Here is a 25,747-nt window from a genome sequence, read left to right as displayed (position 1 = left end):
AATATCACGGTCATCGTCAATACCAGTGTATGGTGACGCCCCTATCTACAACGACAGTGAGCCAGACAGCTTATTTTTTAAGTCACTCATGTGACGATATTCACAATGATTCCGATAAAAGAAATTCACCACGATCGACTTAGACAGTTTGTTTTTCTTTTAAATCGCGATCCATGATAAAATCTGATATTGTTCCATCAGCTTGCACTTGGACAGATGGCTGACAATCAGTTTTGTGTCCATTGCTTTCTATGGACCAGCATTAGTGCTGATTGTCAGACCAGCAAACCAAAACAAGGAGGTGCAAAATAAAATGTTGATTGTGCAAGTGGGCATCACTAACAACCCTTTCATATTACAGGGAGATCCGTGTTTCAATGTTTGTATCAAATTATTGCTCAATGTGGCTTTTAGGGAAAGAGTTTAGTTAAAGTTACAGATGGGTGTTGACAGGTATAGAAGACAGCACAAACTGTTTCTGGTCTCTGGTGTGTTTGATGGAGGATTTGCAAGCATGCATGCATTTAGAGGTGTGTTTATGTGCATGTTCATGCCCCTGGTTGAGCTCACCTTGCTAGGCTGAGGTTCAGCCTTTGGTTTGACCATCTGAGTGCCAGGTGGTATCATGCCTTTGGGGGGGTCTTTGACTTCTACCTCCATACCAGCATCTAAAGAGACAAGATTTACAGCTCAAAATCAGAAAATGACAGCGGTACACCGACTAATCAGAAAGGCCTCGACGTTTTTAAACTATGGATTAATCCATATGCACGGCAGCCGCATGACGTTATGTCACTTGGTGGGGATTGTGCATACCCTCTATGTGGGAAACACTTCAGCCGTTTCCATTGACATACCTATTTCAATGCCATCAATGGTGACGTGGATTGTGTAGAGGCCGACCGCTCCCGGAGTCCAGTTGGCGCTGTAGGTTCCGTCAGTGTTGGCACGAATCAGCATGTTCTCACTGGGTCTGTGTGGGAAAGGATCAATAAGTAGGTTGTATCTCACTGGGAAATGTGTTCTATTCCTGCATAACCTCACTCACCTCTTTGGGGTGGGGGAGGCAAAGCGTAGCTCTTCAAATGAGTAGTTTTCATAAGCCTGCAAAGACAAAGAGCACAAGTATGAAGTTATTAACAAAAACACTGGTTTACCAAAATAAAGTGCTTTTTTTCTATTTATAACTAACCAAAAATATATTTATTCACAATATATATTTATGTTTCTATATGATATATCTGCCAGATTTCCTTACTTGTTTTTAAATGTTTCATTATGCATTGTTTCCTCAATAGTCTAAATAATATAAATGAAGGTCAGCACACTGTAGCTCCCTTAGGTGCAATTCTAATCCATCCACACACATTATTATTCTGCTACGGGGGGGAAGGACGCTCTTGCTTGCTCATATTTCTTTAAAAGCAATCAAAATGGTCTTGGGCGGCGCTAGGCCCAGGATGCAGGGACGGCGAAGTAGATAACGCAAATAGCAGAAGGGAGGAGAATGCTGCGTTGACAGCCAATGTCAGACTTATAGAGTAGCGACGGTCTCCATCCAGTGAGTCAGACTACTTCCTCAATTCTGCCATTATGATTCAATGTCTTTATTCAGTCAATGTACTCTCCTTTTTATATTAAGTATCTTATTGTAAATAATAAGTGTTTGATGTGAAAATACAAACATAAAAAAAAAAAAAAACAGTGACTATTACAATGTGTTGATATTGCAACTGCCATAACAGACATGTCAACCTCTGCAGGTCTAATCTGCAATTACTTGCACGTCCAGTAGGGGTCACAGGGTGGTGTGTAGCCTAGACAACAGATGTGATAATGACCAAATAGCGCCACCTTTTGGAGCACCTGCAGCCCTCGAAATGTAAACAAGTGAGCTTATGGGGGGCCAGTTCCATGATGCTGACCTTCATCATGGTTATAGCGATGTATCGAGCCTCTTTCACGATCATGGGCTCGTACGTGGCCTCCAGCTTGGGCATTGGCAAACCTCCAAAGGTTAAGTCTGGGCCAGAGGATGACGGCGAGGAGCTCCCAGGTAGCCGCTGCAGCCTCTTCACGTTGTCCGGCTGCATCGACTTCTTTTGTGAAACGGGCACGGCCTTTACCTCCACCTGGACATGTAAGAGATGAGAAACATGTCAGGTTTTTGCCAAAGCAGGCAAAAAATCTTCCAAAATCTCTTGGAAGCCAAAGGAATCACCCTGACCTTCATGTGAGGAACGTGCACCACATCTCCATACTGGTCTTTGGTCTGTACGACCACAGTAGTCGGCCACCCACAGCGTATGTCATCTTTGTTCAGGATCAGAGATGTCTTCTGGGGGTCTGCGTAAGAGTCTGGCTGCAGCCACCTGGATGGAAGGAAAGGACAAAAGAAGAGAGACAGGATAGTACATTTCTAATCTGTAACAAAATGAAATTGCAGAGGGAAAGCTAAAATAAAATGTACAACCAACAAATGTTCAAAATGGAAAATGCAGTGTGTATATTTTTGCTCTGTTTAGGTAACTACAATTGACAGGCTCCACAAATGTTTACCTGGCCAGACGTCCTCCGCTGGAGGTCTGTACACAGGTGATGAAGTCCTCAAGGAAAGAGTGCTCATTGGTTTGGAGGTGCAGTGGCAGATTTCCCTCCAGGGCCTCCAGGATGGTGGGGGAGTGAGACAAGGCCAGACCCTTCCCCAGGATCCCGGAGTGGGACTTGCACACCTGGGGTGACGTCAGGAAATAAGAATCAGGGAAGGTAGAGTGATGTCAAATATAAAATCCTTTCCACGAGACAACAAATATGTCTGAACTTAAAAGATGACACACCTGAAGAGAGGCTTCCTCAAGGATCTCAAGATCCTCTTCCAGTTCATTACCTGAAGTTAAAGATTAGAATACCAGATGATTGAGTTGCTCAAGACGTTATACAATATTATCTTTCCTAGCAGTAACACACATAACTTAATTAATAGAGAAACGGGTTGTTCACAAATCCCCTCATCCAGAGTTTTCCATACCTATAGGGAGGGCCAGGTCTTTCTTCATCAGAGCTGCAGCACACACACTGCCCAGGAAGGCCAACTCCTTCTCCAGCTGGATGATACCCTGAAATGTCCATAATGCTATGGTCAGGTAGGTTTTTCCCATTATGCATAAAAAAATGCAAGTCCATCCTGCTGCACCATATACAGAGGAATATACGAGTGTGTCTGTACCTCATCGGGGCCGGGGTTAAACTCGTATCCCACGGCTACGCACTTGAAGCCGTAAAAGCAAGCTTTCTCATCTTTGACGTAGTCCGAGGCCGTTTCCAGTGAGAACAGAACTTCGTTTCCTGAAAGTAGAGAGGGCAGAAAAACATGAGATGAAAAGAGAGACAGGTGGGAGTATTGTATGCAAGGACTCGCTGGTAAACTAATGACTGCCTGCTGTGGCAGGTGGATCAGTGAAGAATCATTAAGGAGATTAAAGCGCAGATGAGATCAATTAAGATCTCTGAACTACAGCTGTGTTTAGAATGGTGTCAAAGCAATGTACTGCTGTAGACGGAGCAAAACCTATTTTAGATACCTAAAAAAAAAAAAGTTAATTTCAGTTCAAGGATATGCTATATTGAGAATATCTTTACCTTGACTGACGGGGATCAATGCTCCTTTGACAGAAACAGTCATTTTATAATTTGACTTAGCAGAACACAGGAGTTGCTGGTCTACCGCTGCCTCTGTCGGTCATTTTGTTCGTGGTATTGTGTGACTTTGATGAATCTGAATGAACTCATTAAATCAATCACGTCACACAGTAACACAAACAAACGATCATATCGAGGCAGCAGTAAACCAGCAACTCCTGTGTTCTGCAAGGTTAAATTACTGGTTCTGTCAAAGGAGCCCCGTGTCTTTGCAGAGACCATAGATGGATATCACGGCTTTAGTTCCCCGTCAGAAAGGGCTGTCTGACAGCAAGGTAAAGCAGTGAAGGTATTCTAAAAACAGCGTAGACGTAGACTGATGATGATTTTTTAGGTGTCTAAAATACTTCCACAGCAGTACATTGCTTTGATCCCATGCTGGAAATCCTGTCTGTTTCTCCCAACTCCATCTACTGTAGGTAAAACACTGACTTTGGAGAAGTAGCCCACTTGAAAAAATCCTAACTATCCCTTTAAAGTACGTAGCACATCATCCCAGACTCTGCTGCTGCTTCGGGGCTAGATAGTTGGTTGGGCAGTACATGCTAGCTTAGCATTTTATGATTCTGTCCAGAACAAAATTAAAACAGACAAACATTTGATCCTCATTAAAGTTGTTGTGGACAAATTCACTGCAATGCATACTTTCCCTGATCTTTTTAATACATTTTTCAGATAACTGCTCTAAATTACAAGTCTGAAAAGCACTTTAAATGACGAATGTATTACATGCAATCGTAGTGCTGATGAATTTAAATATCAGAGAAGTGCAATCACTTAGAAGGCAATGATGATGTTAAAAAGCACTAATATTGGGAAGCAAAAGTTGGCAAATGTAATTAAGTTTCTTCAAAAGGTTAATTGATTTTAGAAGGAAGAAGATCTTTAATTTGATGTGGTAAACTCATTATCTCGATCGGTCTACGATATATTAAATCAACCAAGCCTCTTGGCTTTTAGAACTTGTGGATTTATTGCAATTCTGTTATTGCCAAAACAACAGTCATAACGTTCATAACTACTGATAAATGTTCATTTGCTCCGCCTCTCTTACCTGGCAGCACCAGGACGGTGGTTGGCCAGCCAGTGGCGCCAGAGAACTTCTTGAGGTCAGTCCAGGTGTTGATGGTGTCATGGATCAAAGTTTTGCCCCCCAGGCTGGACAGGTGGAGGGTACGGCTGGGGATGAGCAGGCGCAGGACGTCCTCTGGCTGCGCAGTGCCGCACTGCTGATCAAATTCAATGGTGGTCCAGCGGACACAGTCGGGGAAAGACACCTGAGGCAAGGCGAGACAGAGCAAGATTTATTTTTGGACTTTAAATTACATTTGTGTCTCTTACTTCTTACAGATGGAAGTCTCTTGCTAAGCAGTTAGCATGCCAAAGGATACCGTACCCTGTATTGTGTGACGCCAGCTTGTTTGTAAGGGTGGTCACTCTCAACCACCGAGTAGTGGTTTGAGGTGGTGCAAGCCGACAGGCCCTGCTCAGGCTGGTTGCCGGTCGTGCTGTCTGTTGACTGGTTCGGGTTGAAGGTGGGTGGGGCGTACTTTTGGTTGAGGGCGGAGACAGCAGGCAACAGCTCCTGAACGAGTCCAAAGACCTCAACGGCAGCCTGGATGAGGGAGAGCGAGGCATTTCACCACGATGCCACATCAGAGAGAGACAATTCACTAAGCCAAGATAAAGGCTTTACCATCTTACCTTAGGTACAGACGCGGCCACGGGGCCGATGTAGGCCAGGATGAGGGGCAGCAGCATGGAGAACAGGCTGGAGGAACTCAGTAGCTCGGGAATATCGTCCACTGGAGAAAATAAAAGCACATTGGTTAAACTGAAGAGAGCCTGAACAGATAAGATCCAAATTCAATGCAAGTGGCTCTGCTGCAATGCTTTTGTAATATGTTTGTTGCTCTTACCATCGACAGCAAAAGCCCTGTTAAGCAGGTCCTTCGCAGCTCTGACCACAGCGCTGACCACGGACAGAGCTCTGCTACAGTTCTTGTCTTCCTCATTGGCTTTGCTCAGCAGCTGAGACTGAAGATCCCCGTCATACTCACTCCTTCAGCCACGAGAAAAAGAAAAGAAAGTCAGGAAAAGAACCCCCAAATACTTCACAGATTAGATGTTAGAAAACGTCGGCTTTGTGTGGACCTGTAGTAGAGAATCTGTGGGATCTGTCCTCTGGTCTGGTTGGTGCCATTGCTGCTCAAGCTGCAGGTGCTGAAGGTGAAGGAAACCCCGTCGGAGCACTGCACCGTGGTCATGCCTCCGTCCCCGTTAGCTGTCCGGCTGCCGTAGTTCCGTAACCGCACAGCGTACTTTACACCCTCCTGCAACAGAATAAATTCGTCAGTGAGACTATATGCATTTGAACTAAGATCAGCACACATGTGTAGGAAGTTAAAAAAATATATATATTTGTATCTCAACTGCAAATCATATGCATGTATTATTTTCTCGAGAACCTATGTACCTTGAGCGGCACGGCCTTGTCCATGCGAATCTCAGCAATATCGCTGGGAGAATCGTCGGTGCTGTAGGTGCCCTTCACCAGCTCCAGGGACGTCCACCTGTGAGAATGTGCCGAGTCCCCTGGGTGCTCCGTCTGTGCCTGAAGGGTGATGGGAACACAAGTTGTAAAAAGAGGCAAAAGGAAGAAAGCTAGTCAAGCAACACCAGAACATATGAGCTGAAGATGATTCCTAATCACTTACGTCGTCGGCCAGCACCTCCAGCTCATACTCATGGATGCCACCCCCTCCGTAGACGCACACGCCAACCAGCACAACGCCTGGCTTGTCGACAGTCATACAGATGGCATCCGGAGAGCCATTGCCCGTGTTCCAACTGCGGCCCTGGCTCGTTTTGGTGAAACGGTTCGGGGATGCTTTCACGGAGTGGAGCGAGTTCAGCCCATCAACCTAACAAGCAAGGACACAATAAGAGATGTGGCCAAACATATCAAACCTCTTACATAAGCACACAGGGCTGATCAACACATTTGTTTTACTCCAAACAACGAAATCCTGCGCTAGATTTACCGCCTCGTGGTTGTATTCCTCTGCCAACCAGCCACATGTTGCAGTTTACAATCATGTCTGTCCAAAATGTCATCACTTTATCATTTACATCCTATTAGGTATTTGTGGGAAATTGTCATAATTAGGATATGTGTTATGGCCAAAAAGGTGTTTTATGAGGTCACAGTGACATTTGACCTTTAACCACCAAATTCTAATCAACCTTCAGTCCAAGTGGACATTTGTGCCAAATTAGAACAAGGCGCTCCTGAGACATGACATTGAAGAGAATGGTATGGACAACCTGAAAACATGGATGATCTCTAAAAGATCCATTGTCTGAAATAAACAATACAAACTATTACTATTTCTATCAGCCTGCTGACAACAGAGAGCCAGACACGACTGCACAGGGACCCTATCCAGGTGCTCAGGGGAGGAAGAGTTGTTTCCCTGACAACAGACTGGGGAGAAAAAAAACCAGGGGCTGCCGTCGAGTGACGGTTCCTATGGCGACGAGAGCGCCAGAGTCTGCAGTACAAGGGTATGCATGTGATGATAATTAATCTAAGAGTGTGACAGAGGGAAGGCGACAGGCATCTGTCCCACCCACTTAGTGACTCAACATATTGCGAAAACAACAAAGGAAATCCAATTAAACTTCTTTTGTTACTGTGTTTTTGGCAACAGTACAGACATCACCTTGTTCCAAGAAAAAGCTGTCACTATGAAAGGTTAGTGCGATCACAACAGAGCTTTAAGTAAAAGGACAACATGGCCCGAGGAAGGAAGTAAGGAAAAGAATGAGGAGGCTGCACTGTGACCATTCTGAATGTAACTTTGATCCCAGCTGTTGGATGCAGAGGTTAACAAAGGTAAAATAAAAGCACCACATGAGCACAAAGAGAGCAGATCAGGTCTCATGTTGTCTTATAGGACGCTGGACTTGGGTGTATGTTTCCCAAAACTAAGCTCTGATGCCCTACAAACAAGCCTCATGTTTGTCTTTGTGAGGGTGCGTGAATATCAGCGTGAGTTAAGTTACCTCGGAGCCCAGGGCCGAGGCGGTGAGCTCGGAGACGATGGAGGCCAGCAGACCGCAGGTGTTGGAGACCAGGTGTGGAGAGAACAGCTCCACTTCCTTCCTCAAGCTCTTCCTCACCGGCAGCACCACAATCACAAGCATCTTCTCCAGAACCTCCCGGAAACTGGTCATGCCCATCAGGTTCTCCTCCGTCTAAGGGGCGAAATATGATGTTAGTGTTTTGACACAGAGATATCGGAGGGGTTTTGATGAGAACAGGACGTGGTCGTGATCAAAACATGACAGAACGTTCTCTATCCTCGGTCACCGACCACCTCCACCATTTTGAAGTGAGGATACCCGATGCACCGTGTACAACGTGCAAACACTCACATGGCTCAGTTTCTCCATGTGGGCCACCAGCAGGGGGAAGCGGTGAGCGAGGGCAGAGTCGTTCTCTGTGCTGACTTGTTTGACCAGTGAACGCAGCAGCACTTCCCCGTCGTACGCTATGGGCAGGATGGATGTCAGCTTGACCGAAGTGTGGCACAGAGCCGACATCACGGCCGCCAGCAGGCGGCTGCTGGACGTGCGAAAGTTGGCCTCGGCAATGTCCTAAATGAGGAGGGAGGACAGGATTGAATCTCAGATTTGATCACCTTGTTTTAATGTTTCTACAACGTTCCTTTAACAACCTAAGACGATACTGTTAGGGAGCTATGGTTTTTCAAACGTTGGTGGGCCATCTTGATAAGAGCATCACCTCAATATCTAAAATGTTCACTAGATGTAAAAGTACATCTGCTGGATTTTAAAAACACTCTCGACAATCCTTAGAGCTTAAATAATTGGTCGATTGACAGTAAATGATTCATTGACTTTTTTGATTATCATAGTTCAAGTCAATTGTCAGTATAAAAAAAAAGTCAAACATTCAATGGTTACATATTCTCAAAATGTTTTTAGACTGATTATCTTTGGGTTTAGGACCCGTTTAGACAAACAAAAGCAATTTGAAGGACGGCATCAACATTGTATACACCACACTAATGATAAATCAGGTAAAAAAACAGATGAATTGCTAACGACAATAATACTGTAACTAGTTTCCTATTCAAAAACTCCTTCTACTCTGCCGTCATTGACCTGGTCCAGGCAGTTGAGCAGGTCGCAGAGGCAGGCCCACTGCAGAGCCGGGGTCGGGTAGAACGAGTGGAAGCAGGCGGTGAAGGTGTTGTGGCACTCCTGCAGCACAGCTTCCAGCAGGGTCAAAGGTTGAGACAGGTAGCCCTGGGGGTCGTTGTCCAGCTTGGTCAGGCAGTTGTCCATGCCTTCTGACAGGATCTTCTTCAGCAGGCTGCGCGTCTTTCCCACGCACTCTGCCAGCTTGCTGGACTCCTCCACCACAGCTTTGGTGCTGGCTAGAAATCAAAGAACAGACAGAAAAAGAAAAACATTGTGAGGTCTTACTAACAATGAAGCGTTCAATTGAAGTGTACTTTTTGAAATATATACACAACCTAGTCTTTAAAAGTCTTAATGTTATCCAGGCAACAGACATAAAAGGATTGGCACACTGAGTATTTCATTCAAAAATTAATGAGGATGAATATTGTCAACAGTTTTTTTGTCATTCAAAAAAGGCAGGGAACCAGCAGTGCCACTAACAGCTTGAAAGTAGCAACGCTGTGGTTTTTACTTTTCTCCAAGAACGAGCCGTTATATTGCCGGAGACAAAGTCCCGCTGAGTTGTCTGTGCTCCTACCGGCGATGGGGAAGATCTCACAGATGTAGACCCTGAGCAGGCGGAGGCAGCATGTGCCGACAAAGCGCAGCCTCTCCAGGTCCAGCAGGGTGGCTGTGTACTGGAAGCCCTTTAGCCCTCGCAGCTCCTCCACACCCAGAACCAAGGTGGTCCAGCTCCAGTGAAGGACACTCAGCAGAGACTCAAAACACTCCTACAGAGAGGGACAGAGTGGGACAGTCACACAGTGCTGTACAACATCATCTGTCAAGACAATTAAGCAGGTAACAACAGAGACGTTACTGACCACTGAGACGGTACGAGCGAATGAGCGTTTAAGGATATGGACTGGTTCACTGGTCTGCTGCTTCCCTTTAGCTGCATTGCCATCATTTGATGGAAGCCTGATGTTCAAATACAAAGAAACAATCAAAATAATGTACTTAACAAGCCAAAGAAATGCTTGAATCACTGTAAGCAGAGTGTAAAAAACTATACTTGCCTGTATAGCAGCTGAGGTATTTGACCCGCATTAACATCTGTACCGTTGTTTGACTTCTTAGAGCTTTTGAACTGAAACACCACACTTAAGAGGGAAAAAAAACAGATAAATGAAAGGGCTGTGATTCAAACATTATCTACTTAAATGTAAAATGTTCAAGATGTCTGCATTTATAAATGCAGGAGCATCCTCTACATTGTGAAATGAGTTTTACCCATCATCTGTAGTAATGGTAGCCTGTCCGTGGGAGCCACAGTCACTGCTGGGTCCAGACACTCGGGCCCACGCCACATACCACCAGCCCAGCTGCAGCAGCACCGGCTCGTCAAACATCATGGCATACTTCTCCCTAAAGATAAGACCAGCATTGCTTCCATGAATTGTTTCTTTTCAAGAAAATAGTTGGGAGAAGCGAAGGAATCCGTGAACTTTTTTTTACCTGGCAGCACAGTCATACGCCAGCACGTCGGTCTCAGCCAGCAGATCGCCGTCTGTCTCGTGGTCACCCCCGTCAGGTCCAAGCTCAAAAAGCTGCACAACAACAGGACTGGGTTAGTATGTTGTAAACACCTGTGATATATTTGAGGCAAGGATTCTACTTAATCCATTGAGTGTATTATCCTCCAGTTATTGGTTTGAGGAGGTTTATATGACTGTTACAATGCAATTATTCTAGCTTTGCATTGATTCTGCATTGACCAACGTGATGTTTTTGCTCGTCTTGTCAGAGCAGGCAGAGCAGGTGAATTTCTAAATTGCAGCTTTGAATTGCAAATACATGTTTAAAAAGAATCAAGTGTCCCTTCGTTAAAAAATAAAAATAAAAAAGTGTGACAAGGCGGCCCACCTTGATCTTGGCAGTGTACTCCCCTCGTCCGCCGAACAGACCCAGTCCACCCAGCAGGATGTCTGCATCAGCACAGAACCGGATGGCCTCCACAGAGTGGGCTGAGTAGCCCCAGCCACCACCGTGACCTATGACATCACGCATGGAGTCAGTCAGGCTATGCAAGGCTCACAGATGCTGTTTATCCTCTTAAACACTTTGGTTGTTCACTGAGGAGGATGATCTGAGTTTTTAATGTTTCACTCACTCGGCAGTTTTGACTAAAAAATATTAAAAGGGTTAGCCAAGCTCTGACATAATCACAACATATACTGTACAAGCCAACTGTATCCCCCAGGTTGTCGCATCATACATCATGTACCATGAATCCTGCACAAAGAGCCCACTTACTCTCAAAGCGGTTCACCACACTATAGTCCTCCTTGGAGTAGACCTTCATCACTGCCTGGGTTTCTTCCTCCGTGCTGGCCACGCCCATCTTCAGCTCTTGCATGGCAGCCAGTGTATCCAGGCAACCTAAGCGGATGGCCCAGTATACTTCCTCTTAGCATTGAATGATTATGAGCACACATTCATAACAGTTTGTCATGTTTGGCTACAATCTAAGAGCAAATCTATCCGTCTAATTGATTTTACCAAGAATTGAAAGCACATGACTGATTTCAACGAAGGGTCCAGTACATGAAAAATCAGAAAAGTGGGGTTTGGGACAGTGTTAACATCTACTTTGAGAAACACAGATGCATTGTCCATCATCACTTGTGTCGTAGCATATGTGTACTTATTCATTCGACCCTTAATAAAACAGATTCATATGACCAAAGACGAGGCTGAAGAGCAGAGGATTACCGAGGATGTGCAGGGCTCCATGAGAGCGAGTGGTGGTGGCATGTGATCCTGAGGGCAAAGCAAGCTCCGGACTGAGGATGCTGCAGCGAGCCTGTAGATCTGTGGCAGAGGGCATCCTGGCGTCAGCTATCACAGCATTGTAGCACAGCATCTCTTTTGCAGCAGGCAGGAACCTAAAAGCGGGATAAATTCATTTAAAAAGAAAACTCACCTTTAAAAAGTTTCACTAAAATTGGAAAAATGAAAAATGTATAGACCCCTTAAAATAAAATGCACCAATGTACCTCTTTTTTGTTCAGAGCTCTTATTCAACTACTTAACCAAAAAAGTTTATCTTAATATCCGGGTAGTAACACATTCTCTTTAGTCTTTGTTTATTTTCCCCTCGGATGGCCAAGTTAATCTTATCTGTGGGGCGTTTCAACTAAATGTTAAAACTTGGGATAAAAACATTGCTTAGCAACAACTACAACTAAACAAAAGTGTTAATATAGTCCTTGGACTGACCTCCATACGACATCATACACAGGGTCCAGACACAGGCCAAATCCCTGCAGGTCCTCCTGCTCAGAGTCATTGAAGGTCCTGCAGCTTCCGTCCATTTTGTTGATCAGCAAGCATTTAAATGGAGGCGGCTCAGACACAGAGGAGGGCACAAGGCCAATAATGTGTTTGCTGGCAAAGATCTCTGAAGTGGCGAGGACATGGGAGTTGATAAGAGCCTCATCGATCCGCAGGAAAGTCTGGTCCCCGCTGGCACCAATCCATGTGGCCTTTCGCCCATATTTGGCCCCAATGTTGGGCATGGGCGATGGCTTGGCATTCCAGTAGGGCATGTCCAGGATGGGCCGGCCCAGCTGTCCTTTCTAAAGAACAAGGAGTATATATATTCACTCTGAAGAGCATTTTATGGTCAACTATATCAAAGCAGCTGTAAAGCAGTGAACATTTAAAATACTGCTATCATACGAGTAAAAAAACAAAAGCCTGCACCCTCTTAAAAAGCGAGAATGTTGCTCTTACCGAGAAGCTGCCGAATGTAAAGACCTGCCCGTCCGTGAGGAGAACGGCTGTGTGGTTACTGCCTGCTGTCACCTGAACACTGGGACCTGGAAGGGCCTGCACCAGAGTCGGAGAACCCCTAGCAGGTGGAAGCATCTAGTTCAGGTTGTGTGTCCACGTGAGTGCAGCAGTTTGTTTACTTATGTTTGTAATGGAATTCAAAATTAAAAGTTTATTATTTTTTTCAATCTTTACTAGAACATTTGGGCTGAATTATCAAATGTAGTCCTGCTATACCAAAGACAAGTAGCAACACATGTCTGTCTAACAACAACAAACTTAACGCTACCCCTTCCTGGTCAGTAGAATTATGGGTAATGTAGTATTTTTTTAGTTACCATTGCTTAATGTGTAATTGACATGAAATATTGCATCTAATTCCCCAATGAACTGTATTTGATGTATTACGAATAATTCCTTCCTTTCTCATGAACATGTATCAGAAGAAATACCTGGAGTTCACATCTCCTTGCCCGAGCTGCCCGTGTTGGCCGTAACCAAACGTGTAGACATCTCCGTTCTCCATCAGCACCACTGTAAAGCAACACAATCGTGACGGTTATTCACTCATTTTTTTTACTTCAAAAAGGTAAAGAAAATCGTGTTCATCTGTTGCTCAGAGGTTTTCAAAATAATGTTCTTGAAGTAAAATGCAGAGAGAGATCCAATGGTGCCTGACCAGAAGCAGCCACGCGGGGAAACGAATCCTACCTGAGTGGTGAAAACCGCAGCTGACCTGCACAGCTCGCAGCTCGCAGTCAAATCTCACGGCCCCGGGGGGGTAGGTGGTGATTTTGCTGGCATCCTTCTCCCCGCGCTCACTGCTACCATCTACGAGGCAAACAAACCAAGTCAGCACGTTTGAGGAAAACACGGAGGGGGGGGGGGGGGTTTAGTATCAACTTCAGACCACAGAGGTGGATGTCTCTGCACAGTCCTGGAAAACAGAGCTGGAGGAAGAAGAGGACTCAAAAGAAAGCGGGGAGAAAAGGGAGAAGCATGCCGAGATACAAAGCAGGGAAAAACACCTCTGTAACAGAAAGGCTTTTGGCAACCAGCCCCATTACAAATGTAAAGATTGATTGTGTAGCAAATAATTAGATTTTCTTCTCAACAATGGTCTGTGTTCAATGAAGAAGAGGGAGGCTGGTTTACCCTGAGCCCTGCTTAAGAGGTCACAGTTGTGGTGTGTGTGTGTGTTGGGCGCAAAGTTGGATAGAGTCCCATGCGTTACAGTAAACACAATGACAGTCAATATCATTTTGGACCAGGAAGCAGCTCATTGTGGTAAACCTCTGTATATCTGAGGTCAGCCAGAGGAGATAAGAGCTTTAGGTTTCAATATTACCTCACAGTAAAATTAAGTTTGACTGGTTCATGGCCCAAACATTTATGAGGGTTTAAAAAGTTTATCTCATGGTGACAACTATCAATGTAAGTTTAAAAAAACAGAAGTGCTCTTCATGATATCGAAAGCACAATTAGAGTTTATTGGGAGGTCACAGACGGAGTATAGTGGGGGGGGGGGGGGGGTTGGAGCAAGTGTCCCTCTTCATGAGTAAACCAAGGATGCTCAGAGGAGTGACATATAACCTACGGCAGCCTTACAACGGTGCATCAACCACAATGAATAGTTCCGCGAATGGAAAGATATCCTGCAAAAAACAGCCTCAATTTCTTCACAACATTGTTTCCACATATAACAGTAGAAATTAAAATAAAATCGTTTGTCCTTAACAATGAGTTTCTATTTGAAGTGTTTCCAATTGTACATTATGTGAGATGAATGCTTTTACATCAACAAGGGCACAAAGCTGCAGTTCCACTCCAACCTGCGCCACCTATCGGCAAGAAAAGCAGCAGCAGCAGCAGCTCAGACGGGCACAAGCTACAGACAGAGATACCAGCTGGTTGTCAGATTTATGCAGGCAATGACTGATACAGTATCTTACGTTTTTATGAACTAAAATATATATTTTCCCTGAATACTATACTACAGAGAGACTTTGAAGCGTCCCTGTGTATCCTCTGTCCTCCTTGTGGTTACTTTAGAAAGGAAAGTGAAACGGTTTGTTGCAACCAGATTCTGCTCTTCCAAAACCAACCAACACAAATTAACTGCATATATATTGTATAACTGTGTTGTGTCGTTTCAGCTGAATCATAAACGTGGGTCTGACTGGAATTACAAGTCGTTCGTTGGTTGAATAGTTAGCTTAGAGAAAAGTAACTCCAGACAATAAACATGTGATGGTCCAGTGCCTGAAAAGCTTAACGTTATGCCAAGTTCATGGATTTGTGGTCGAATTCTGAGCCTTTTTCATGAGATGCCTCACATCTAAAAACATGGAGTATAAAGCTAACAGGCCTGCTTCCTTCCTTCTGCATCACACATTTCAGCTCGTCGTTCATCAAAGCTCGCTGTCCCCAGTGATCGCTGTTTTTGGTCCTCTTGCAATGCTAATGTTGTACCGGTGAAGTGGCAAATCAGCCGCTGCGGGAGTGATGGCAAGTACATTTCAGGGTTTGTATTTAGGTCAAACAGCAGCAGCGGGACAGAGCAGGCATCCTACTCCGAGGATTAGAACGGTTAAACAAGAAAATGAATTAGCAGGACAGACCGGGTCTTTACTGTACTTCAGCCCTTTCCTATGTTTGAACTCAAAAGGGAAGCAGCCTGCTGAGGTCGGTCTTTAACCCGGTTCTAAAGGCTTCACAGTCATTTCTCCACTGTGAGTCACAGTGAGTCCGTCTTGCTAACAGGCCACATTGTGAAGACATGAGAGTCCTGCCGTCAGAGAGTGAGAGAGGAGGTGGGCGGGACAGCCAGATTGGGAGATGAGTCAAAAAAGGGGTGTCTCTGCACCCGTTGAGTTAGTGAAGACCAAAGTACCTTTGTGCTTGTCCCGCTTATGCCTTAGTGCCTGAAGGGGTCTTATTCTGGCTAGGGCCTGCTCACGCTGGTTCATAAATATGGGACCGGGAAAAACAAGGGGGCCTGGGGGAGAAAGACACTTTCACATGCATGCACAATGCTCACAAATGGGAAAGAACACATGATAAATACACACACACTGAAAAAGTATAAAAGACACAAGCAAAGGGGGAAGTCACCAAGGCACAACACCCAAGCTCACACAGCAACAGAGTTTGTAGCTTCCCCCTGTTCATTGACTGCTACTGCCATCTTCTCACTCTCCCCGTGTCTATGCTTTATTCTCTAATGTAGAAAGTATATCATAAAGCCCAAAAAATAAATCTCTAAACATAGTCCCCAAACTGTTTAGCCCCGATTCATACCTCTGCCCTCCTCCAGCCTGTGCCGGCGGTTGATCCTCTGTCGCTTCTCTTCCTGGCGGATCTGAATGTGCTCCTCGATGTTCACTCCTGGAGGGGGAGGGACAGGCACAGCTGAAAACCCCCCCCAAAAAAAGGACCCAGGTACAGGCAGCCCAGACAGGATGCAGGATGCAGGAGGAGGAGGAGGAGGAGGGAAGACGGAGCAGAGCAGAACAAAACAAGACACACGTCAATGAATGATGGAAAGACGTCATGGAGAAGCAATGACTCTGCACAACACGAGAACCAAACAAAGGACGAGCGACGACAAGCGCTCGAAACAGCGCATTGGAGCGAATGCGACAGGCAGCGTGACGTGTGTGGCGTAAGCAGCGCGCTTGCATAGCTCAGAAGGATGTATAGCTGGCACACTTAGAATATCACATCGCATATGTGTGCGTGACATTTTAACATGCAGATTTATCAAAATTTGTGAGCAAAATGTAAAAACAATGCGAGTGGTGATACAGGCGAGTAAAGTATGAGAGAGCAAAACAGGGGGGGGTGGGGGGGGGGGGGAGGGGGGGGGGTCATGAAGTCATATAAGAAATCAGTTAGCATACCTAGTAGCAGGTCCAGAGGAATCATCTCCTTCACTGCGTCAAAGATGCCTCTCTGTCTGGCCTCTTGACCATCCAGCTCCCTAGCACAGGCCTTGCAACAGCCACACGCCGAGCAGCCAGACTCTCCAGAGCCACAGCCACAGATACTGGTAGGACACAGACGAACAAATACATTCACATTATGAGAAACAATATAGCCAGAAATGTGAAGATCCTCCCCCCAGGTCATGTGCACATTTGTAAATGATACATTGCTAAATGTATGTGCTGTACAGATACTGCAGTTACCACCTTCAGTTTTCTGTGCATTCTTACCCTCCTGGTACTCTGTCCGGCCGTCCGCTGCTGACACAGCTGGCACCGTAGCCGGTGCAGTCTCCGCACACCGTGCACACCATGCACTGGTCCAGCTTCCACTTGTGCATGCCCGGCTGGCACATCATGCTCTTCTCTTCCTTCTCTTCCAGCTCGTCCTCCAGGTCCTCATCCATGGCCGTGGCCATGCTCTCCACACCGAACGCTACAATAAACACACACACACACAAACGGGAAAGACATCAGATTGAGCGCTGTACAAAGACAATGTGCGTTTATGTAAGACACAATATACAGTATGTTGTCGTTTGGATTTGTTTGTGTGTGTCTGTCCATCTGTTCACCTTTCCCTGCCTGGCTCATGGATCCAGTGTCTCTGCCACACTGGCCCTTGTTGTTCACCCCAAATGTCCACACTTCACCACTCTTGGTCAGAACACAGGTATGGGCCTTGCCCATGGCAACATGAGTTACAGACTGACCTTTCAGGTCAGTCACCTGGCCTGCAGACGAGAAAGTAATGATTATAAAGAGCGCGAGAAACTGAGAAATATATTAAGATCTTTCTAAAAAGTCGTTATCAAAGAAACTACTGAAATATCTCAGGTTGTCCCAGTCAACTCACAAGTGCTGTCACTGTAAATAGCATCTTTGCCAAACATGTAGAGCTCTCCGTCCTTGGTGACGATGCTGCTGCTGCCGTTGTTACACGCTGTTTGCACCGCTGTCTTGGTCTCTAATTTGATCATCTTCTTGGGCTTGTAGGGCTTGGGCTGTCTGCGGCTTTTAGCTGCAAGGAAAAAACAACATCAACGTCAGGAGTTCAACTGAGGGGGCTTTGATTCAGCGCTTAATAATAAAATGAATTTTTAAAGGTTTGCCCAAAGTTTGAAATTGTCTTACTGGACTCTCCGTCCTCTCCCTTGCTGGCAGAGCCTGTAAAGAACACGCTTCCGTCTTCGGCCACCAGCAGTGCGTGAGAGCCATCGTGGCCAACCGAGAACTGAATGATTTTGGGAGACTTTGTAACGGGCAGTTCCACCCATTTCCCTGCTGAAGGGCCACCCTGCTTTATGCCCAGGCTCTGGTACTTTCCGGTGTAGTAAATCTGCAAGGAGAAGATGAGAAAAGAAGTTCAGGAACAAATTGTTTTCTTACAGCGGTTATTTTTGGATCTACAGTATATCCATTTGTTTGCACTATGCCGTGTCAAAGGTTTAATCTGGGTGAATTTTTTTTGGCAGATGGCCCAGAATCTTCAATTGGGACAGCCGACATCCCTGCTGCATCAACATGGGCTGTCCCCAACACAATTCTAGCCATCAGCTGCCCCTCACTCTTAACTCAGGGAGTCAGTCGGTAACAAAAATAAGATTTATGATTGCTAGAATCAGAGTCATAACTTGCTGCCATTGCCTCATTGAGCCCTGGTGAGGCCGGTGCATTAAAACAGCGGTGGGAGTTGTCAACGATGACAACACAAGCTGTCAAACTACTGGTCGTTATTTACTCATATTGTACTTTATTTTGCAATTATTGTCTAACGAGAGCTGAGGACAAAATTTGGACATCAAAGATTTTCCTTTTTATTGAAACAAAAATGAAAACAAAATGAGAAATAATTACATCATATGAATGACAATGGTTGCTAGTCCATAAAAACTAATTTCCTCCCATGTAGACCCATAAACAAATACTGTAGCCATAATATGTCAACATAAAATAAGAGACCTGGCTTTGTTGAGACTGTCTATCCATTTACTTGGGTCTCTCAGCACCCACACACACCTGTCTGAGAATTACTCATAATAATTCATATTGATGCGTAATGAATAGTGTAGGATTATTATTTCTTATTTCGTGGGCTACAAGTTTTTTTTTAGAAATGCATAAAAATGAAAACAAATGATTTTAGACAAATGTGTGAAATTATAATTAGCATAGGAATTATTGCGTTATGGCCAAAAACGTGTTACGCGAGTTGAGAGGAATGATTTTTGACTAACAAAATCAGATCAGATCATCCCCAAGTCCAGGTGGACGTTTGAGCGAGAGATATCGCGTCCTCGAGAACGTATCAGACGAACGGACGGACGTACAGACAACCCGAAAACAGAATGCCTCGGACACAGGCTGTCGCAAACCTGTAGGCATAACACAAGAAAGAAAAAAAAGACTGTGTATGGAATACTGATTTGGACTTCAGTTAACGGGGCAAGCTTCAAAGCATTGGGGACAGTCTCAGTACCAACACAGGGTTCTTAGTGAAATGAATGAGGACCCTCTGTTTTTTTGGTACACTGTTACTTTCGGCCTGAGCCCATGTGTACAGTATCCAAACAACACAGCAGGTATACATTGTGGTGCTACGTTTACAAATGCTGCTGCTGGAGAGGATTTTTTTTTAACTCAATAATGATAACTCAAATCATCTGGCATTCACTTTATGATAATATGAAGAACACACAGTAGCGTGTTAATAAACACTGGGCCTTTGACTCTTTCCTTTACACCAAATGTCATAATGGCATCATTTCCAACCCTAACGATGAGTGAATTTTGTGCCAAGATGCAAATCAGCTGCTCCTGGGTTACGGTAATCTGCAGATAAAGTGTGCGGTGAGATTAGGCCTCCACACAGACACAGAAAGGTGCAACAGGCGACTGCCCTGGCCTGCTATCTACAGACGGGGCCCACTTCACCACACCTACAGCACAGACACACCTCAACAAACTGCATAGCTAGCATGCTCGTCTAAAAGAAACGGGACTTATCTCAGTCGGCCCAGCCACTGCCTACAGTGATCGGGCCTCCTGCTCCATGACCGGCTGCAGTCTTAAGCTTTGTTTATACTCGCGCGTGGCGGCATAGTGTGAACCTCCACAGCTGGCACGCGACCAACGAGCATGCACAAAAGGTGTTTGTTGCATTATTCTCCAAAACATATTCGTGGACTGCTCTACTTCCTTTCTACATGCGCTGTAAAGACAAGTGCCAAGTATAAAATGTAGTATAAAAAACAACGATGGAATATCCTGTAAACAATTTGAATTGGGTTGCATAATATCAACTCAAATGTAGATTTTTTTTTAAGAACGTCCGGTTTCTAAAGCGTTCCTCTTTACCCAGACCCCAAAAACCTAACGTCTATAATGTTTATTCTACATTCATTTAAATGTGTTAATACTTATTTCATGTTGGTGTTTCTACTCCTATATAAATTCATAAACATAGAAAGCTTCACTTGCAGTGGGCCATGGCTATCGGTCAGAGCTACTGCTTAGCTGGGTGAAATACTTCCATTTACTCAAGCAGCGAGGTCACTGTATCGGCTAAACATGCACATAAAAACTAACGAGGACTGGGTCCAGAGCACAATAAACAATACTTAGACCACGAGACATCTCCCAAAAAAAGAAATACAGCTCCCTCATTGGGTTATATTTAAAAGGGCCACCAAATATATCCAAAACAAGAAGAGATGTCTTATTGTTGTGCTTTAGTTTAGTGCAGCCTGACCTAGGAAAATCTGACTGCAGCTAACTGCATGCAGATGTTATGAGCCAAAGGGAATGTTCGTTTTATACGATGAGCTTCATGTGGCCAGTGTGACGAAAGAAGGAAGGGAACGGATGCAGAAACACAATTCATTTAGAGCTTTTTCACTACGTTCCCCCTCTAAAGTGTCATTAGCAAGACGAGAGCTGTTAAGCTCAACGGTTCAATCTGTTCCAACGGTCGTTTTCTTTGTTTAACTATTTAGGCAGATAGAATTTTTAACACTCACCTTTCCTGAGGCGGTTTTCATCAAAGCAAACTCCCTGCCCGCTCCAAGCAACGCTGCCTCTTCATCAAAGCCTGTGCCTGGGACAACATTTAGACACAAATACACAATGAGACAAGGTTGGAAGGAATCGGGTTTTTTTCTTCTTCTTCTTTTTTTTTATTCAATGTGTTTCGAACTATTTCTGACACATTTGCAACCTTGTCTTTAGCAGGTATAAGTATGCATATAAAAAAATCCCAAACCCACAGCCTTACACAGATATAAGTATATTTTCATCACTCACTGATGATGTGCAGATCCTTCTCCAGGTCGAACAGAGAGATGCCGCAGGCGTGCAGACATTTCCTTGCCAGCTTCAGCTGCAGTTCCTGCTGCAGGGCCGGGTCTGAGCTCATGGTATAGATCCGCACCACGAAACCATCCTGCAGGAGTTGATGAAACACGGTTCAGTTTCATGACTCAATGTTGCTACAGTGTGGCACTTAAGAGTCCAGCTAACAATTTTAGGAAACAGGAAGTCCCTTAATGAAAACATATCCCCACTTCAGCTCCCTGAATTTGAGCAAATCAAGCTCTTAAAGGTTAAAAACTTTCAAACTTTTGAGAAATAAATTGCTCATTTCTTTTCTTGCCATGTATGTTACTCACATGAATGTACACTAAATATGAATATTTAGTGCAAATAAGCATATTTCTTTAAATCACACTAATGTGTGATGGGGACACCCTGAGGACATGAAACACTTGACTGCATGACTTTAGTGGGGAATGAGGTCATTCACTACATATGCGTTGGATAGGCACACTCCTTACTGGAGTCATGGATAAGTCCGTCAACTTGTGCTCCATTTATCCTAATAACACCATCGATCCACAACTCACAACACTTGTAATTCGTTATCCATGTTGAACTGAACCACTGCTAGGGCGAGGCTGATGTCATTTGTTTTCTTCCACAGAAGGATCACGTGACAGGTCAGGGAAGGACGCGTCGGGGCAAACGTGGGTGTCCTAGTCATCGTTTTCAGAGGTCTTCTTTTCTGCACGTCCAGATTTTTAAAAAAGCAACTCTGGAGTTTTCAAACTAAAACGGCTTTGCCAGTGTTTTCAAACGTCTCTGTTTTTAGGGTTTCTGAAGCGCCGGGGTAGGATGGACGCGAGGAATTGGCGTAGCAAAAGCTGTGCGTTTTAAAAACGTAGCAGTGTGGATGCAGCCTCGGACTCAATGCAGGGCAAACAGATGATGCAGCTGCCAGAGATGTGGGCTAGTCAGACTGTAGGGTTCGTGGCTGAAGGGGGGCAATTTACGAGGGGGGGGGGGGGGGGGGGGGGGGGGGTAAAGGGAGGAACACAACAAGGAAATAATTGAGAGCAACAGAGGTGTAAGAAAAGGGTAGCGTGGGAATGGTGTGGTTTCCACAGTGTGGTAATGATGACGCACCCATCTATTATGCTTTGATTCCTGCCGAGCAGAGCACATGTGCCACTCACATCATTAAATAAAGCGCCTCTATCCTCTGGCCAGTATACCCATTGACTTTTCCTCGCTCCCTACATGTTACCTTCTTCCTATCTCCTTGACCTCCAATAGTTCACCCACATCACCCTCTTCCTCCGTCTTCCCAGCAATCTGAAACCCCCTCGTTGTGTGAATCATGTGGTTTTCCTCAACCGTTAAGTGGTCTCCACTGTGGTTGCATTTGCTGGCTGCTCAGAATTTTTTTTAAATGCATGCAGCTTCTGAGAACTCCCCCCCCCCTCCTCCTCCTCCTCCCCCCCGCATACAATATCCCCATTCCTTTGATTAGCCTAGAGACTACTATCAGGCTAACTGCGACGGCAGCTATATGGATTCCACATCTTCCCCTCCCCCACTCACATTACATAGTGCTTATGCAGATAACTGCTCGAGAGATTAAGCTCTCTGGAGAATACCCACATCTGGTGCCACACCCACATATAGGCATCACACACGGACACAGCTACACCCCCTCCCCCCCAGTGGCACAGCTGGTGATCAGCTGAGAGCAAGTGAGGCCGAGGCCTCTATGGCAGGGGAAGTGACAGATGCTTCACGGGGCAGCGCGAGAGAAACAGCTACCTTATTTTGACCAACAATGAGGGGAACGCGCATTGAATGAAAGCTCACAGAGTTGCACAAGATGAAAACGGTGACAATTGAAGAGCAGGAAAGGGTTGGATAGCACTCGTGTGTATGTGTATGTTATCGATGAATGGCACCGTAAACATATGGTCTCTGCATTTCGTTTAGTACGGACAACTGCTGACGAGATTTGTTTGTCACCCGCACGTCTAACGCAACAGATACCTTATGCGTCAATCTTTGCATCTCAGCCTCAAGGACCTAACCGCAACCTCAGGCCTATTTTTCCGGCAAATTTTGTTGTTATACGCGAGGTTCATTCCCACTAAAACATCGATACAAAACTACTACATATTTAATGATTGGATCATTATTTCATCATTTGATTTACTAAACTTGTATCATATTATCTCTCTGTATAATTATCCAACCTTGTTCTTTGATTGTATTGTTTCTGATGGAAAGTTTTATGATTTATTGATTCTGTATTGTTTGATGTGTAAAGCGTTTTGAAAAGTGGGACACAAATAAAAGTCCTCTTTAAAGTTTCAGACCAACAAATTGCTTTTGTAAACGGTAATGTTAGCCTGTGGCTATGTGATGAAGGTTAAAACATGAAAGTAGTGTAAAATCGTGAAAGAATATTACACATCAGTGTTAATAGAAAGGACTCAGGAAAGCTGACGGAACCACTACAGACAGTGACGTGACCCGACGCCTGCCGTCTAGACTCGGGGGGGCAAGTCAATGACTATTCAAGACTTTTTCCAGACGCGACTCACAGGCCGGACCTCTGACATGGAATCTAACAATACTACAGTGAATAATAAAGTCAGCTCCTTCCACCGTGGTACCAGCGGACATGGGCAGTGCAGGGTTCAATTACACATGTAAACTTCCCCCAACTGATACCGATTCAATTTCACATTGAAAACGTTGTTCTTTTAAAGTGCCTCAGAAAGATGATGCATGTTATTGTCATGGTGATGAAGAGCAGGAACATTAGACGTACGTCTTTGCAGGCTGCTATCTGGTTGATGTACTCTCCGTCTGTGAAGATGATGTTCTGTCCATCTGAATGTTGACCTGCAGAGAGAAGCAAAGTCAATTGTATCTTGTTAGTTGGAATTTAGATAACTTAAGTCCAATGAAGCGTGTTTTCTTAGTGCAAACAAGCCGAAAAAAAGTGTTTTTCTTCTAACCTGGCATGGTGACAGTCCCTTCATGCTCCAGAGTCTCAGGGTTGATCTTGATGGCCGTCATCGTGTGGTTACTTGTGTCCCGATACAACAGGTACCCCTGAAGACACAAAAGAAACACTGCTGATCAACCGTCAGTAAGGACTATTTCTAACTGAGGCCTTACAGCTTGCTTACACATATTGTTGATAACGATGAAGATGATACTGTACTTTAACAAAACCAGGATTCATAAAAACACAGTTTACAGTTCTTAAGATTCACGGGACCAACACCAAACTTAGCACCGGCTACAAATAACCAACATTAATTAAGTCACGTGGAGGTGAAGTCAAATTTGATCAGAACTTGTTGCCTTTTTCAAAGCCACTTATGTGCGGAGCATCTCGATAAAAGCTCCACTACCAACCTGAGCAAAGCCCAGCCATGACCTCTTGTCCTTCCGGTTCCTGGTACGAGACGTGGAGTTGTACACGTGGCCCTGTGAGGCATCGATAACAACACATGAGCAGACGACCACAGACACTGACATACCTTTAATGTTAAAAATAAAAATAAATTATTTAGCACGAATTAAAGTCATCGCCCTCTTTAAAGTAAGAGTATTGTGTTACAAAGCAAAGTTATGGCTGCCTAGTAACGGTGTTATTTAGCTTTATTTATATAAATAGGTTGGAAAAACACCTGTCAGTATAAATACAGTTCAACAGCAACACAAACTACATCCTCCAAAACGTCCATTAAGTCAAATCAACACATGCAAAAAACTGATTATAACCTTCATGAATTTAGGATTTACAGCTGGAATAGAGTGCATTAGTTTCAGCCTGGTGTACCTAATAAACTGGCGACAGAGTATATAGTTGCTAACCCATGTATCTCTAAAATCTTTTCCCAAGCCAAGAACAGCAGTCCTCCTTATGATTGGATTCATTTTTCTCAAAATAATCCACAGTTTATAATCCACAGTTTATGTCTTTTAAGAATAAAGAGAATTCTCTCAAACTTAGGAGACACTGTGGTTGTCACATTACAGTTCGCGACATGCAGCTTCGAGTGTCCCGTACCCTGACGGTGCCACTGTATCCAGAGCCCACTTTGTAGAGTCCGTCCTTGCAGAGCAAGTACAGGAAGGAGCCATCGGTCTGCAGAAGGCAGCGCTCGTCCTCGTCGATGGCCACCTCCTTCAGGGTCCACTTGTTCATGAGGGCGGCTCGCTTGATGCCGTTCCCGAACCAGTCCTGGATCTGGATCTTTCCCACCAGGACTGCCTGTACACTCCTCTGTAGGGCATTGAGTATGGTGGGCACCTGGTGAGATTGGAGAGATAAAGGAGAGGGGGTGGACATTAGTCAGAAGTGCCAACCTCTAATGGGACATCATGGGGTGTGTTTTGTGGGGCAGACCACACAACAGGCGGCTTTGCTGCCGACTGAGTCAAATCCATTCATATTTGCTCCCTTTGCTCTGCGTTTTCACATAAACACATTTCTCACATCCTTTATAAAAAACACACACCGCTGGTCTCACAGTTCACACACGTGCAAACAAACATGAACACACCGACACGTACAGCACATAAGCCCACATTTCCCACCCGCACGCCTGCCCGCCTGCCATTGTGATGATTCACAGTCCAGTCTGTGGGGGATAAATGTGTGAGGCTCTCTGCAGCCTCGGTCAGGCGTA

At 44.9% G+C, this 25,747-nt stretch overlaps 1 protein-coding gene across 15 annotated transcripts in view; it reads right to left on the bottom strand.

The window, feature by feature from the left end:
* mycbp2 (MYC binding protein 2) overlaps positions 1–25,747 on the bottom strand; it is a 65,310-nt gene that overhangs the window by 24,310 nt on the left and 15,253 nt on the right. For 8 of the 15 annotated variants that reach the window (XM_079169661.1, XM_079169670.1, XM_079169674.1 and 5 more), the window contains exons 6-48: positions 25,126–25,368; positions 24,468–24,539; positions 24,062–24,158; positions 23,872–23,945; positions 21,039–21,177; positions 20,756–20,832; positions 17,871–18,075; positions 17,593–17,757; positions 17,312–17,470; positions 16,968–17,172; positions 16,653–16,798; positions 16,051–16,161; positions 13,462–13,581; positions 13,203–13,284; positions 12,712–12,829; positions 12,196–12,554; positions 11,689–11,861; positions 11,230–11,355; positions 10,840–10,967; positions 10,432–10,523; positions 10,207–10,341; positions 9,993–10,076; positions 9,798–9,894; positions 9,446–9,704; positions 8,893–9,167; positions 8,140–8,361; positions 7,768–7,959; positions 6,417–6,623; positions 6,176–6,313; positions 5,854–6,032; positions 5,619–5,761; positions 5,404–5,504; positions 5,096–5,314; positions 4,754–4,976; positions 3,227–3,345; positions 3,029–3,116; positions 2,838–2,887; positions 2,560–2,732; positions 2,228–2,372; positions 1,926–2,132; positions 1,049–1,104; positions 858–973; positions 571–668 (exon numbers count right to left, since the gene is read on the bottom strand). In XM_079169661.1, the coding sequence (XP_079025787.1) occupies positions 571–668; positions 858–973; positions 1,049–1,104; positions 1,926–2,132; positions 2,228–2,372; positions 2,560–2,732; positions 2,838–2,887; positions 3,029–3,116; positions 3,227–3,345; positions 4,754–4,976; positions 5,096–5,314; positions 5,404–5,504; positions 5,619–5,761; positions 5,854–6,032; positions 6,176–6,313; positions 6,417–6,623; positions 7,768–7,959; positions 8,140–8,361; positions 8,893–9,167; positions 9,446–9,704; positions 9,798–9,894; positions 9,993–10,076; positions 10,207–10,341; positions 10,432–10,523; positions 10,840–10,967; positions 11,230–11,355; positions 11,689–11,861; positions 12,196–12,554; positions 12,712–12,829; positions 13,203–13,284; positions 13,462–13,581; positions 16,051–16,161; positions 16,653–16,798; positions 16,968–17,172; positions 17,312–17,470; positions 17,593–17,757; positions 17,871–18,075; positions 20,756–20,832; positions 21,039–21,177; positions 23,872–23,945; positions 24,062–24,158; positions 24,468–24,539; positions 25,126–25,368 (6,417 nt within the window). Of the gene's footprint in view, positions 1–570; positions 669–857; positions 974–1,048; positions 1,105–1,925; positions 2,133–2,227; positions 2,373–2,559; positions 2,733–2,837; positions 2,888–3,028; positions 3,117–3,226; positions 3,346–4,753; positions 4,977–5,095; positions 5,315–5,403; positions 5,505–5,618; positions 5,762–5,853; positions 6,033–6,175; positions 6,314–6,416; positions 6,624–7,767; positions 7,960–8,139; positions 8,362–8,892; positions 9,168–9,445; positions 9,705–9,797; positions 9,895–9,992; positions 10,077–10,206; positions 10,342–10,431; positions 10,524–10,839; positions 10,968–11,229; positions 11,356–11,688; positions 11,862–12,195; positions 12,555–12,711; positions 12,830–13,202; positions 13,285–13,461; positions 13,582–15,643; positions 15,749–16,050; positions 16,162–16,652; positions 16,799–16,967; positions 17,173–17,311; positions 17,471–17,592; positions 17,758–17,870; positions 18,076–20,755; positions 20,833–21,038; positions 21,178–23,871; positions 23,946–24,061; positions 24,159–24,467; positions 24,540–25,125; positions 25,369–25,747 lie in introns of those variants that run through there. The other 7 variants (XM_079169669.1, XM_079169663.1, XM_079169665.1 and 4 more) reach the window with 5 other exon arrangements.

Source organism: Pholis gunnellus, assembly GCF_910591455.1.
Source record: "Pholis gunnellus genome assembly, chromosome: 12".
Taxonomy (NCBI): Eukaryota; Metazoa; Chordata; class Actinopteri; order Perciformes; family Pholidae; genus Pholis; species Pholis gunnellus.
This window is presented reverse-complemented; position numbering and strand designations above follow the sequence as displayed.